The 12840-nt window shown below is 38.3% G+C and overlaps 2 protein-coding genes across 2 annotated transcripts; one reads left to right on the forward strand and one right to left on the reverse strand.

The window, feature by feature from the left end:
- Positions 1–42: 42 nt before the first annotated feature.
- Positions 43–6371, reverse strand: LOC116290246 (transgelin-3). Its single transcript, XM_031697254.2, has 6 exons — positions 6214–6371; positions 2702–2841; positions 1761–1821; positions 1500–1604; positions 1195–1227; positions 43–847 (listed from the first exon to the last, which is right to left on the reverse strand). The coding sequence occupies exons 1-6, from the start codon at positions 6262–6264 to the stop codon at positions 734–736; spliced, it is 504 nt and encodes a 167-aa protein (XP_031553114.1). The 5' UTR covers positions 6265–6371; the 3' UTR covers positions 43–733.
- A 2927-nt stretch (positions 6372–9298) lies between these two features.
- LOC116290245 (myophilin) lies at positions 9299–12290 on the forward strand. The gene is made up of 6 exons (XM_031697253.1): positions 9299–9443; positions 10295–10434; positions 10704–10764; positions 10930–11037; positions 11306–11338; positions 11833–12290. The coding sequence occupies exons 1-6, from the start codon at positions 9393–9395 to the stop codon at positions 12028–12030; spliced, it is 591 nt and encodes a 196-aa protein (XP_031553113.1). The 5' UTR covers positions 9299–9392; the 3' UTR covers positions 12031–12290.
- The last annotated feature ends 550 nt before the right edge of the window (positions 12291–12840 follow it).

The raw sequence follows: 12840 nt of genomic DNA on the forward strand, positions 1-12840 counted from the left end.
CAGACATTTCCGTGACTGAGCTCGAGAATTATCAATACAGCCTTTGGAAATCAGAATAGTTTATTTTATTTAAGCCACCAATCTACATAAAAAATCATTCACGATTTATCTTGTAACTAATTCCTATGTTGTGAATCAGCGGCGGTGAAGAATCGTCCCTCTTTTCTTTTTTATCGTTTGACATCCAAAAATAAAGACGTCAGACTTTACAATTACTACTGTTGCGCAATTGATTTACCGTATCATATTCCAATCGACTCAATTGTCGCATGCGATATTGCAAACGATTTTCTCATTCGGCTTATTTATAGTACCCTATGTACGCCATGTTTAGAACTTCACGCCAATATCATCGATCAAGTTTTGGGTACTATACTTCACAATGCACATAGAGTCTTTCTCGGGTTTTCAACTTGTCACGCAAGACTTTCGAGAGTCACGATCCACGTCACCAAATCCAGGCCTTCCTCGTGTCCAGTCCTAGCTCGGCTGTTTCTTATCGCGATAAAAAAGGGAAGAGGGACGAGGGATTTTTCTTAAGAAGTTAAGTAAACAAATTAGCCATTTCGAGGTTGGGGGAAACACTGGGTCGAGTTGGTGTTGCAGTGCGTTTTAGGGCTGTTTTATGGGACAAATTAGACAGCATCTTGGAAACCATCTCGCAAACCAGTTCTTCCCTCAATCTTCGGAATGGCTAATTAAGATAAAGGTCTAGAGGGGCTAGCTATCGACGTCAGGGCATGTGGATTGCTTGTCTTCCTCGCATTTGTTCTTCTGAGAAACTACGTGGGTTCGCTTCCGCTTCTTTAGGTCCAAGTTGGGGAAGATTTGGGTCCTTAAGAGCGGCCTAAAATACAAAACAAAACAAATAGGAATATCATAAGAATACAATCTTACCACATGTAAAAGAAAAGTCTACGATATCTCCCAGCCACATAGAAAAAAGCTTTGAACAAAAGAATAAGGAGAACAGGGGCGTATCAAGGGGATCCCACATGGGGTGTCTGTGGACACCTTTTTCCGTGGCGGTTTGTTTTGTATCAAGGATGTATTGTGGGGGAGGGGAGGGGTGGGAATTTAACTTCGCGAGCAAATTTTATTGGCAAATCCAATTCGATCCATGACGTTCGGTATGGACCTGAAACTTAGTTGATAGAAACGAGGTCTCAAAAAAGTATCTAATAGTTGACTTACCTTGCGGCCTAATGCGTGGATACCATCGATTACCTATAAAGGGTCAACCAATACCATTAATATACCTATTTAGCTTTGGCGTAATGTAACATTACTTTGAGAAGACACCATGAATATGGATATAACTCAAACAAAGAATCTTATTCCCAAGAGAATGACACGTGGTCTGAAATGGGAAAACATTACACCAAAGCTAGATAGGTCTATTACAACTCAAACAAATAATGCTATGCTCAAGAGAATGACACTTGGTCTGATATGGGAAAACATTGCACCAATTGAATAAGGTCTATTGACTGACTTACACTTGGCATATTCTGCTTCTCGTAGAGGTCCACAGTTTGGAATAAGTCGCTTCTTGCACATCCATATGATTCCATAAATTTAAGAAAATTTCCAATGTTTTCCATCTGAGATAAGAATAGTAACGATACCTTGCGTGATTAATCTATTGTTTCAAGAATAATAAAAGTCTTGGCCTTTTCCTTGACACTCGGCAGACTAAGCTAACCCAGTCCCCCCGAACCCCCGTCTAGTCACCATGAAAACGGATTGAAATCTCTCACCTGCTTGAACGCCAATTTCGATTCATTGATTTTTATGTTAGCGCCAAGTTTGTTGGCTACCCTGAAATAGTAAAAGCATTAAGATGCTTAGATAAAACCTCGATATAAAATGAATAGTGACGCAAAAATGACACCACTGCAAAACTGAGATGTCATGAAGCTCACTTGAAAAAATCGACTAGCGAAAGAATAACACCTACATGCCCGCCAATGCAAAATGTATATTCAATTCATTAATTAGCAAGAGCTTATTAGCAACGGTTTTTTTTTTTTTTTTTTACACATTTTATGGCCTGGAAATCCATTCCTTAAAGAGGAAAAGTGTCATCAGATTTGAAAATTTTTATCGATTCTGATTGGCTAACATTTCTTTTCCAGATCAACTTGAGAGCTTTAGGAACTTAACCCCGAAATAAAACTTAGACAAATTTGCTTTTCCTTCTCGGCAAATGGATATAGGGATTTGACAGAAAGATATGTACACTCGGTAGATTCCCTTTGGAGTGCTTCAGAACAATTTTCAGATCAAAATAAGGGTTTTCATTCTCATTGAAATGAAAGCGACGTTATAGCCGCGTGGAATGACAGGAATGACATAATCAGTAGTGGACCTCTTATTTTGCAGAGTCTTCAACAATTCCACTACGTAATGCTCATGGAACATCAGAAAAAGGTCCCAGTACTGAACCTTGAGGAACCCCAAAGGTACGTATATAAAAAATAAAGTGATAAGAAGAAGAATAACATTACTGTTGGTGGTCCCAATACAGAGCTCTGAAGCAATCCAGTTGTTGATGCTGATAGATGACATGCAAAAATAACAGGGAAAAAATGGTCCCGTGTCAATAGAAAACTTTGTATAGCCAGTGCAGTGGTTATGTCAAGTGAAAGAAGTGAAATATATATATGGCCATCAAAACATCAGTAACTAAAATATATACCTTAATAGTACAGCTCCGCTTCTCAGGATTTCATGTACACCGTCAATTCCTTCCTTCCCTTCGAAGACTTTCTCGGCCAGAACAGCCTCAATCCATTCTCGTGCCTTCTCTTCTTGTTCGGTATCGTACTTGGCTTCGATCTGAAGGACACAGAAGAGTCTTTGTGAGTGCAGTTCATAAATTTTCATTTCCAGTCTCCCTCTTACCCGGTTACCTAGGTTACAGGCCAAAATCGCAGAGCAAATGAATGAATAGCGAGGAAAGAAGTAGCCAGTTTTACAGTTCTCTAAAACTGCATTTTTTTAATGCTGTATAACGTTTGATGTAAGATTTTGAGCCATATTACATGCTCGTGCCAAACTAGGCCCTACTTTATAGATGGGGTCAAATTTACTAGTAACGATAGGCGTCAACTGGGTTGCCTGTATCATGCACAGAGGCCTAGTATAGCTGAAGAAGCTTGCAATGTTGGCCAACAGATAATGGAATGTTTCACAGAAGAAAAAAAAAAGATTTCCTTTAAATCGTCTAGGACGATATTCTCCCTTAAGGTGTTCTCTACATATTGAAATAATTGCGGGTTCTGCCCTTTTTTAGGCTATAAAAAAACAGTTTTGAGTTATGCATGTCACACTACTTGTGACTTCGATCTTGCACCATGACGCAACAAGATCAAACACTCCAATGTTCTCAGTCTGAATTCCCAGCAATTTTTTTAAATGTTTTTATCATCCTTTGTTATTATGTTATTTACTGGGGTAGCTGTTTATTTTCCTGGTCAGAAAATGCAGAAATTGCACAACAGTACCCAGAAGTCTTCACGACACTACCCAAGAGTCCTTTGCGGGCATATGATATAGAGATCCAAGTGCAGTAAACGTTCTTGTCAGCAAACTTTGCCAGGAAAAATAGGACGGCATAGCTCTGTTTTTCGCGGATCGATATATTGCTTATATGACTGATAACGTCTGATCGCACTTATTTAGACTTATAAGAAACCGACTAGGAATAAATCTTTTTTCACTAAGAAGATTACATTAGTTTATTGTTGAAGATTTAAATCTAATAAAAATTGGATTCAAAAAAAAAAAAAAAAAAAGGAAAAAATCTTATATGGATAAGATGGGATTCGAACCCACCAAAAGAAATTCAAAAAAATCGACTCCCTTTTGCCATACCCCCGAGACATCCGCAGAGCTGAGGCGTCGTATGGACTTCGGACCTGACGGCGATTAAATCCTTCTGTCCTTGGGTGTACGAATTACGCAAGAAAATGTTCTAGCCGAAGCATCAGGGGAGAGACAAGCCTGCCCCCAAACCATATCGGCTAATCCCTTGCATCTCTGCCACGCACGGAATCGGTTGAAAGTAAAATGTCAAAAAGTCTAGTCTATTCGGTGCATTGTTTTCACGGCTATTGTGATGCTGATTTACCTGGAACCGTGGTCCAGTGGATAAATCGTTGTTGTTTAAGATACTGAGTCAAGCTCGTCTGCGGAGGGCTAGCACTTGGATGGGTGACCTAAACATCATACTTACTCACGCTTTTGTTCCTTTTTTCCCCGTTTTTCTTTTTTGATTTTTAAAATAATATAATATAGAATAGTGAAACTTTTCTATTTTTGAGTAACCTATTCCTTTCTACCCAAATCCGTCAAATTGAAATCTAGCAGAGGAAAATCTCTGAGAAAAAATGGAACTGCTGGCCATATAATATTTTCACAGGCAACCCAGTAATAACATTTTGTTTCCATGGTTGAGCCATTGAGCAAAAAGAACTGGGGGGAGGGGGGAGTGCATGGGTGTCCACTGAATTTTCACCACATTCCCCGGCCACCATATTTTGAGCAATCATTAATAGACATACGAATCCGGCGTAAGACCCTTAATTCTGATGGGGTCAGCTGTTTCTATAGTTACGTGCAACAGATAAAAACATTCGAGTCAAGTGATCAAAAGCATCAATGACAGACTTGAAATGCTGTCAAGTCTTTACAACAACATCATCGAAATCTTAAAGAAACCCTTTTAAAAATCCCCAAGAATTTTTCATTTTAATAAACAGATATTAGGCGCCAATTGAGGAGTTTCAAACGAGGACGTTTTAAGTAAGATTTGTGTGTTTTAGACGCACTTTGTTTTAGTTTTACCAAACAGATTATCTGAAAGCCATAGTGTCAAAATTCCATAGTGCCAATTGAACTTTTGCGAAAATGTCTAGTCTGTTCCCCAAATATCGTCAACTCGTACTATTGTTTCAAAGTAACAACTTGAAAAACTCCTCTCAATATCATTTTAGGAGCTTTAGGAACTCTTAGAAGTGTTTTCTCCCTATTGAATTTTTTCTAGACGAATGACTACCAGAAAGAGGTGATTCTGTGGTTATTCGAGTTATACTTATCGAATAATCATCTTGGCATGTACGAAAAAGATATGATGTCAAGTCAAAATCAATTGATCGTCCTCTAAAGAGGGATAAAAATACTCGTTCAATCAATAATAACAGGTCCATTGATTCCAAAGAATTTTAAACTACATCAAAAGTGATCTCTCTCGATGAGCTATTATGACTTGTTCTTGGAGTGAACGAAGAGAAAAAATATTGATTAAAAAAAAAAAATTTTCAACCGGGTTAATGGATGAAGCTAAGTGTAAAACTCCACATATAAAACCAATAAAATGCTATAAAATAACGAAATAAAGAAACAAATCAAAACAAAGAGGGAAAATAAATAAAAGATACACAAATAGAAAAACAGTAAAAAACAAAACAGAACTGACGGAAACAGTGCCCTTTTGCACTCGTTTTTAGTTCGCTTAAAAATTCAAAGCTAACCAATTATTTTAAACGAAAAATATGAATTTAAATCACTTTTTTTAGTACAAAACAAGCAGAAATCTTTTTAGCTCCAAAGTTCAGAAAAGAAGTACAAAATTATTTTGAAAACTATAAAATTCAGTTTAAGTTTGGCTCGCGTGAAAGAATGGATTGTGTTACAATGTAACTTTAGCTGCCCAAGTCTTAAGATGGTTTCTTGATTTGAGCATTTGACTCTTCAGCAATAAATAATTTTTACCATATGGTCTTTCTTTGAGACATTTTCAGTTTCCTACTTACGATTTTGGCTTGAAAATAAGCGGCAAAGACACCGTTTCATTTATAATGGTAATTGACTTGACAAGAATACGAAGTTTTTGTTACTTTTGCTACATGGGTAAAGTTTTCCCGCTAAAACTATCTAAGAAATGCTGAAATCAATACGACTGTAAAACAGGATTTTGATGCCAAAAATCTGTTTTTTAGAGCTGAAAATGTATATGGACTATAAAAATTAGGTTCTAAAAAGTTCCCTTTTGACAACTAGTTCATAATTTCGAGTCCGGTGAGACAACACCCTCAACCGAGTTGTTATCCATAGTTTTCGACCGCCTATTACAGCTGGGTCTTTGACTTGAAAAAGTATCAAAAAACTACAACTATTTTGAGCAAGCATGATTCTAATTCAACTCACCTTTCTCTTTGCTTCAGCAGAAAAGCCATATCCTCTAGGTCTTGCAGCCATTTTTCAGAAAATCAAGGTTAGATAGAATAGCTTGGAGTTAGAACGGCAAGAGCGTGGATTACAAGTGACGTAGGGTCTTTAGGCGAGTCCTTATTTTACTGAGGCATCTCGTTCATTCCTTACATTTCAAAAGCGTGACAGGACATTTGAAACTCATTGTTCCTTCATTCCAGAAAGTTGCTAGAATTTGGAGCCCCAGCCCAGCAGAAATAAAACAAACAACATCAATTGCCAGCTTTGCTGAGGTGATCTCAACGTCTTCAACAATGTCGGGTGCTTTGAAGTACTTTTATCCAAGATTTTTTATCAAGTCTGTGTTGTGTTTTATGGGTGATGAGTGTCGCGGTGAAAATCCAGGGTCACTCCTTTGGCCATATAAGGCTTTGGATTCGTTCTGTTCAAGATTTTCAGCCGCATATTCATTACGTATGCTACTTCACTAGCCCTCTCTCAGCGTGAAACCGCCACTGAAAAGGGACGTGGTTGAGAACTGATCATAGGGTCGTCAGCCTGGAGAGCCTTGAGGCCTCAGTTTATATTAATACGTACTTTCTATTAAAGACAGCAGTCATCCTATTGTATCTCATAAGTATATTCGATTGAAACATCACAGTGCAGGAATTTTGCAGGTTAAAGTAGCGATGCTGCATGATTGACTATTGTACTTGGTGCAAGTTCCTTCTAAGATGTCTTCCAATATAAAGACTAATTGAACTCAATTCACTATGAAAATTGGGATCACCCCAAATACTCTGACAATTCTTTCCGTTTTTTTTCCTTTCGCTTCTCTGTTTTCTTGCCTCAGCTCTTTTAAAGATAATATAAAGGAGCCAGAACCGTTCGACTCTTCTATCATCCCTTTTCTTAATAGTTCTCGGACAGCACCGCCGGGGTATTGAATCTTTGCATTTATAGTACCATGCCGAAAAACTCAATCATTATTAGGTATTTTTGAAACCTCTTGTATCCGTTTCCACCAAAAGGTTTAAGAAATTTATATGTGTTTGCTTTTGAGGTCCGTCTCCTCCAGGAGCCAGTTATTTTTATATAATTTCTGTTTATTTGTGTAAGTTTAATCAAATTGATTCCCCAGATAACTCTTTAACATGTTTAATAAACTAAAACATTCTTTCACCAGAAACGCTCGACCTCACCCTAACGGCGGTTTCATTGACCTGATAAATTCATGTCTGTCTATGGTCATAAAGAGATTGGAAGGTCACTCTGGACCGCGATGTAACGAACATTGATATTGCTGTAGACCTTTCCAGGTTAGCATGATGTTTTTTCATTTCCGATCACGTGACTTCCATATTAGCTGCTGCCGTCATGAACGCAGATTTATTTGTGACATTTCGTATAGTAACCATTGGTATTGACAACAACCAATGAACCAATCACGACGCCCGCCTGAGATTAATGCTTATCCAATCAGAATGCTTGGATGCTGTAACGTCATGGTCACGGTACGGTAAGACGAAGCGTGAGTTTCCAAACGCATGTTCAATCTGCTCCAATCATTTCTATGAATTACGATAGGCTTCCATTTGCTAAGCTGGTCACCCAGTGGTTTGAATCAATCAGCTTAAAAAATATATTTCAAAGTCTGCGTTTCGAGTTATCTGTTATGTAAACTCATAACACAAATGAACTGCCAAGCTATTCTTGCCGAAAATTCCGTTAGATAACCTAAAGTAAAGCACTTTTTCCATCTGTACCTCTCAAACTCGACCTTTTATTTCGTTACGTTATGATCGCTTGAGGAAAGGATGGTCGATAGGGGGAGACTTGACCGCTTACGGTTGTTTTCTAAGCCGTTTAGCTGTTTATCACATCCCTCATTCACCATACAAAGACGTGTGACCCTTGAGCGTCTACTCTACTCGTTTCGATTTTCATCGATAAAAGAAACCTTGATGACCTAAATAAGGCAGCGCTTCATCAAATATCCCATAACCATACAAGGAAATGGACTGCGTTCTTGAAAATTCATTGAACCGAAAGGCCTGACATTTTCTACAGGGGGGAGGGGAGGGTAGAGTCGCTGCTGTTGATCAGAATGGCCAAGTTTTGTTACAATTTTTTCAGAGTCGATCGAAGCTCTGAACCATGTTGACCCGTTACTTAGTTACTTCAAATGAATCGAAACGCCCACTCAAATTCCTGCAACAAGTTCAATCGTAATCGTGTTTGTATTGCGTGACTGGGGTTTTGACGATGACGTTCGAACTTGCGCTACAAAAGTGAAATTTTATTGCTACATAACTTGTGTTATCTCTACACGGGCTTCCTGTGGATTGCCCAAGGAGGTCACTGGGTCTATAAAGCGCATGCGCTCTGTGCCGCTGATTAAAGCAACGTACCTCCAGTACCTCCCTATCCAGACAATTTTTTGTTCTTTTGAGCTTTTTTTTAATTTCCATATTTTATATCAAACCCTGAAACAACCTCTGGGCGATCTAAGTCTCGGTATTGCTAACTCACAGATTACAAGAATTTATTAAAACGTACTTCATCAGTTGTACTGAATATCATGTGATATCTGTTTGTTATTAACATTTTTAGTTTTCAAAACAACAGAAAGAGCGGGCGATCGTTGACGTCAGCTTTATCTGTCTGTCCCTTTATTGATGAAAAAATAACCAATCAGCGCGCGAGGCATTTGAAACTTATTGTAAGATTTTCAATTCCAGAATACCTGGGCGTGTACGTTCAATTACAAGCACAGGTTAACGTGAATTAAATTGCTACAAACTACGACTGTTCACCTGTTTATGCCAGGCAAACGCCTCCTGCTACCTTCATTGATGATAACGTCTGTCTTTCCATTGAATTGTCATTTCAGGACAACTGTAAAGAGTATTCAGTCACTGTTCATTGTCATACACATATTTTGACTGCCTTGATTCATTGACTCTGTTTATCAAAAAACCAATGAAGTTATCGATACACGTCACGTGAGAGGTGTCAACCAGTCAGAACAGCTCTGGTGGCTTCAGGTGGATCTTGATCACGTGACTCGTGATTAAGGGTGTGCAACGAAAAGGTATCGAGGAGTCATTCACTTGTTGCCTCACTTTGGTCTTGGTTCACCTTGATTTTAATTACACGAGTTTTTTCTATTCAACATGGCCAGCAGACCTCGTGGATATGGCATGTCTGCCGAAGCAGCTCGCAAAGTAAGCCACATCCTTAGTCGTTAGATTCTAAAATAGACTAAAATGATACATTTATTGAAAAAAATGGCCTTTTCTTAGTTAAAGAACTCGTGAAATTTCAATCGAAATTTTTGGTGGATTAAAAACAATTTCGCAGCATCAATTAGAAGTTTGGAAGTGTTTTTCTCAATTAGTTTTATTACTATTTTTTGAAGAAAATCATCTTTTAGAAGATATAGAAAAATAACTTATCTTAAGCTAAGACAATGTTCATCAGTTAGGTATATATCATCTGTACTGATATAAAAAAACTACCTGAATTCTTTATTACATTTCACACTACAATTATTCAATTCCCAATAAATAAGAAATTCTACAAACGTTTTGCGAGAGAAATTTAAAGAATATATTCACTGTTTTTCTATTATTTTTTTCTATGCTTGTCTATTTTCCTTACCTTCGAACAAATGTTGCACTACCCAAGTTAACCTCTCAGGTCAGGAACAAATGGCTTGATGAATTCAACTCCAAAAATATCTGTTGGGGATATTTTTCCTTAAAAACGTGATAATCTTCCTGTGAATTACCATTTAAACCTGTTTTTGAGTATTACGCTTCTTAGTGAATAGAAAAAGGTGATTTTAATTGTGTAAAGAAGAGTTACGAGAAACAGTAAAACATATTTTGAAACGTCAAATGCCAGTCTTCTTTTTGAGACAATACCTCTTGAATGTTGACATTCCTTTTGCTAAAAAAATTAAATTCATTTAAATATTTTTTGAAGCTATCGTGTCCAACTTTCTGAATGAAACAAATAGTTATTTTCGTACCCTTTTCAAAGAAATTTAGTGTGGAGCCATTTATTTTTCCAGATCGCTGGCAAATACAGCGATGAGCAGGAAGAGGAGGCGAGAGTCTGGATCGAGGCTGTATTGGGAGAGGAATGCTTTGGCGGGGAAACTGGAGCCGAAAATGTTCAACGACGTCTGAAAGACGGAAAGATTCTGGCGAGGTTAGTAAGGAGACATAATTTTGATTTCTGACACTAGTACTTCTCTCGTCTACTTTGTCTTTAGTTTGCTCAAAAGAATCTGAAGACGTTTTTGCAAACTAGCTTGTCCTATTTGTCAAGCATAATGCTGGCACCACTGTAACTTGATATTAGCACAAATATTGCAGTTTTCGTATGACTGAGTGTGAAGGACTATTTTATTTAAATTTTTAGGAGAACTCTAAACCGAATATTTGTATCTTTGCGTCTTTTTCTCCATGTTCCCTTAGATTGGCAATCAAACTTGGCGCCAAGTTTAAAGTCAATGAACAGAGCATGCCTTTCAAGCAGGTAGGTGGGCTTCCTGTGGTGTGATTTCTGGACGGAACTGAAAATCCGAAAGAATAGAATAACAATCAAGGGAATGTTCGTGGTCTATAATGACAAAAAGCCTTTTCCTTAAATTAAAATGGTCTTCTGTGGACAAATTCATTTCGTTCATGGATTTGATTTCAGATGGAAAACATTTCAAATTTCTTGAGCTTCATCGAAAACACGCTTGGAGTCGCTGCTGTAGATTTATTCCAGACTGCCGATCTTTATGACAACCAGAATATGGCTCAAGTAAGTAAACTCTCTCCGTTGGTCCTCATTCATAAACGCAAAAGCAACAGTATAGAGATCTGACTCGTTGTCTTAGATTTATTTGCGTTTTGGTGGCCAAAACAGTGCCAGTGTATGTTCTTGGGGGAGGGGAGGAATGTGAGAAAAGAAAGGAAAGATGCTTTCTTGGCGTAAATGAAGAGGTTGCCCCCTTTAAGGGAAATTCAGGATACGCCCTGTTCCCGAATCAGTACTTGAATAACAAACCGCTATATTTCTTTGTATTCAGGTGGTTTCGTGTATCCATGCAGTTGGACGCAAGGTGAGTGACGTCATCTCTTGAACTAGGATTGAAGTAACTCGTCATGATACTGGGCTGGCTGTGTATTACGCTTACCGTAACGAATTCGAAAAATAAATATCCCAAATTTGTAAGTCTTAGTGTACGTACCCTGAAATGAGACAAACAAGGGGTAAACTTCGAGGGAATGAAGAGTAGCATATTGGTAAAACACTCGTCTCTCACCTCTCCTGGCTGGGGTCTCGGGTTTGATTTCAGGACTCGTCATCACGTGTTAGCAGATTTTATTAGGTCTCCCCCCCCCCCCCCGAGTCAATCGATTGTTTCATTGGTTCTCCGGTTTCCCTCCCTCCTCAAAATCTCACTAATTTCCAATTCGATCTGTGTGTTAACAATGCTCTGATTTACATCAGACCAGAGGTTGTTTAATTTCAGGGAATCAATACAATTTGAATGTTTAAATATTAAGTTTAATTGTTACTCAGCTCATAAAAAACGGTTTTCTCTCTTTAAAGTCCAACGCAAAGGGCCTTAACGTGCCTCAGCTTGGTCCCAAGGAAGCCGAAGCGAACCCACGAGAGTTTACCGACGAACAACTCCGAGCTGGTGAAGGAATACTTTCCGCTCAAGCCGGACCCGCCCAAGACCAAGTAGCGTCTCAGTCCGGTGACCACTATGGGCGTGGACGTCAAATCACTGACGTTTACAAATAAACAGCAAAATATCGTTAAAAAAGCTTAAAATAAGAGGAACACCAAGTCTGAATAATCCATATTGTTAGTATAGTTCTGACCTTAAAATGATTAAATTGGCTTCAAGTGAGAATATTTTGCGGGATCCCTGTGTAACGAAGTGTTGAAGAACTTGAGCGAAGGCTATTATTATCGTTTCCAGGGTCAACCAGTTTAACTTGGTAACGAGGCTGAATTCAATAGGGCAAGAAATTGAATAAAAATTATTACTGTGGTATTGATTGATTTGTTTGTGTGAGATATTTTTGTTATTAGTGAGTTTTAGATTGACTTTTTTTCTCCCCGCAAACGGCAAACGTGACCACGTTGTCGTCGTTTTCCTGTACTTTACTTTACCTTTTACAAACCTTCTCACCAAAGACAAATATTCTTTTGTTTTTCTACTACTTGGACTTTTGCGATTCTTTTTAAGCTTTTTAAAATAATTTTTAAATGGTCAACTGACGTTTCACGTTTGCCGTGAACGTAAATCTAAAACTCTCTATTACTCTTCTATGTGCTCCTAAAGAAAGGGATTTTGCGGAGAAAAGGACGGTTGATTAGGTAAGGGAAGGCAAGCTTAAAGGAAATGGAAACAAAATAGTTGGGAGGGGAAAACTGAATGGGAAACAAGGCCAGGAAAAGAAAACGCAGACAAGGACGAGGAGGCGCCTGGAGGTCCTGAGGTGGAGCTAAAAAAACACAGGCTACCCACAAGGTAAGCTTTCACCCTTCATTCCGTTCCTTAGCATAAAATCGTGCACACTTTTCCATATGGTGTTCACTATAATA

The sequence above is a fragment of the Actinia tenebrosa genome, unplaced genomic scaffold, assembly GCF_029948245.1.
Source record: "Actinia tenebrosa isolate PJP-AT-01 unplaced genomic scaffold, QUT_ActTen_1.0 PGA_scaffold5__44_contigs__length_20552954, whole genome shotgun sequence".
Classification (NCBI taxonomy): domain Eukaryota; kingdom Metazoa; phylum Cnidaria; class Anthozoa; order Actiniaria; family Actiniidae; genus Actinia; species Actinia tenebrosa.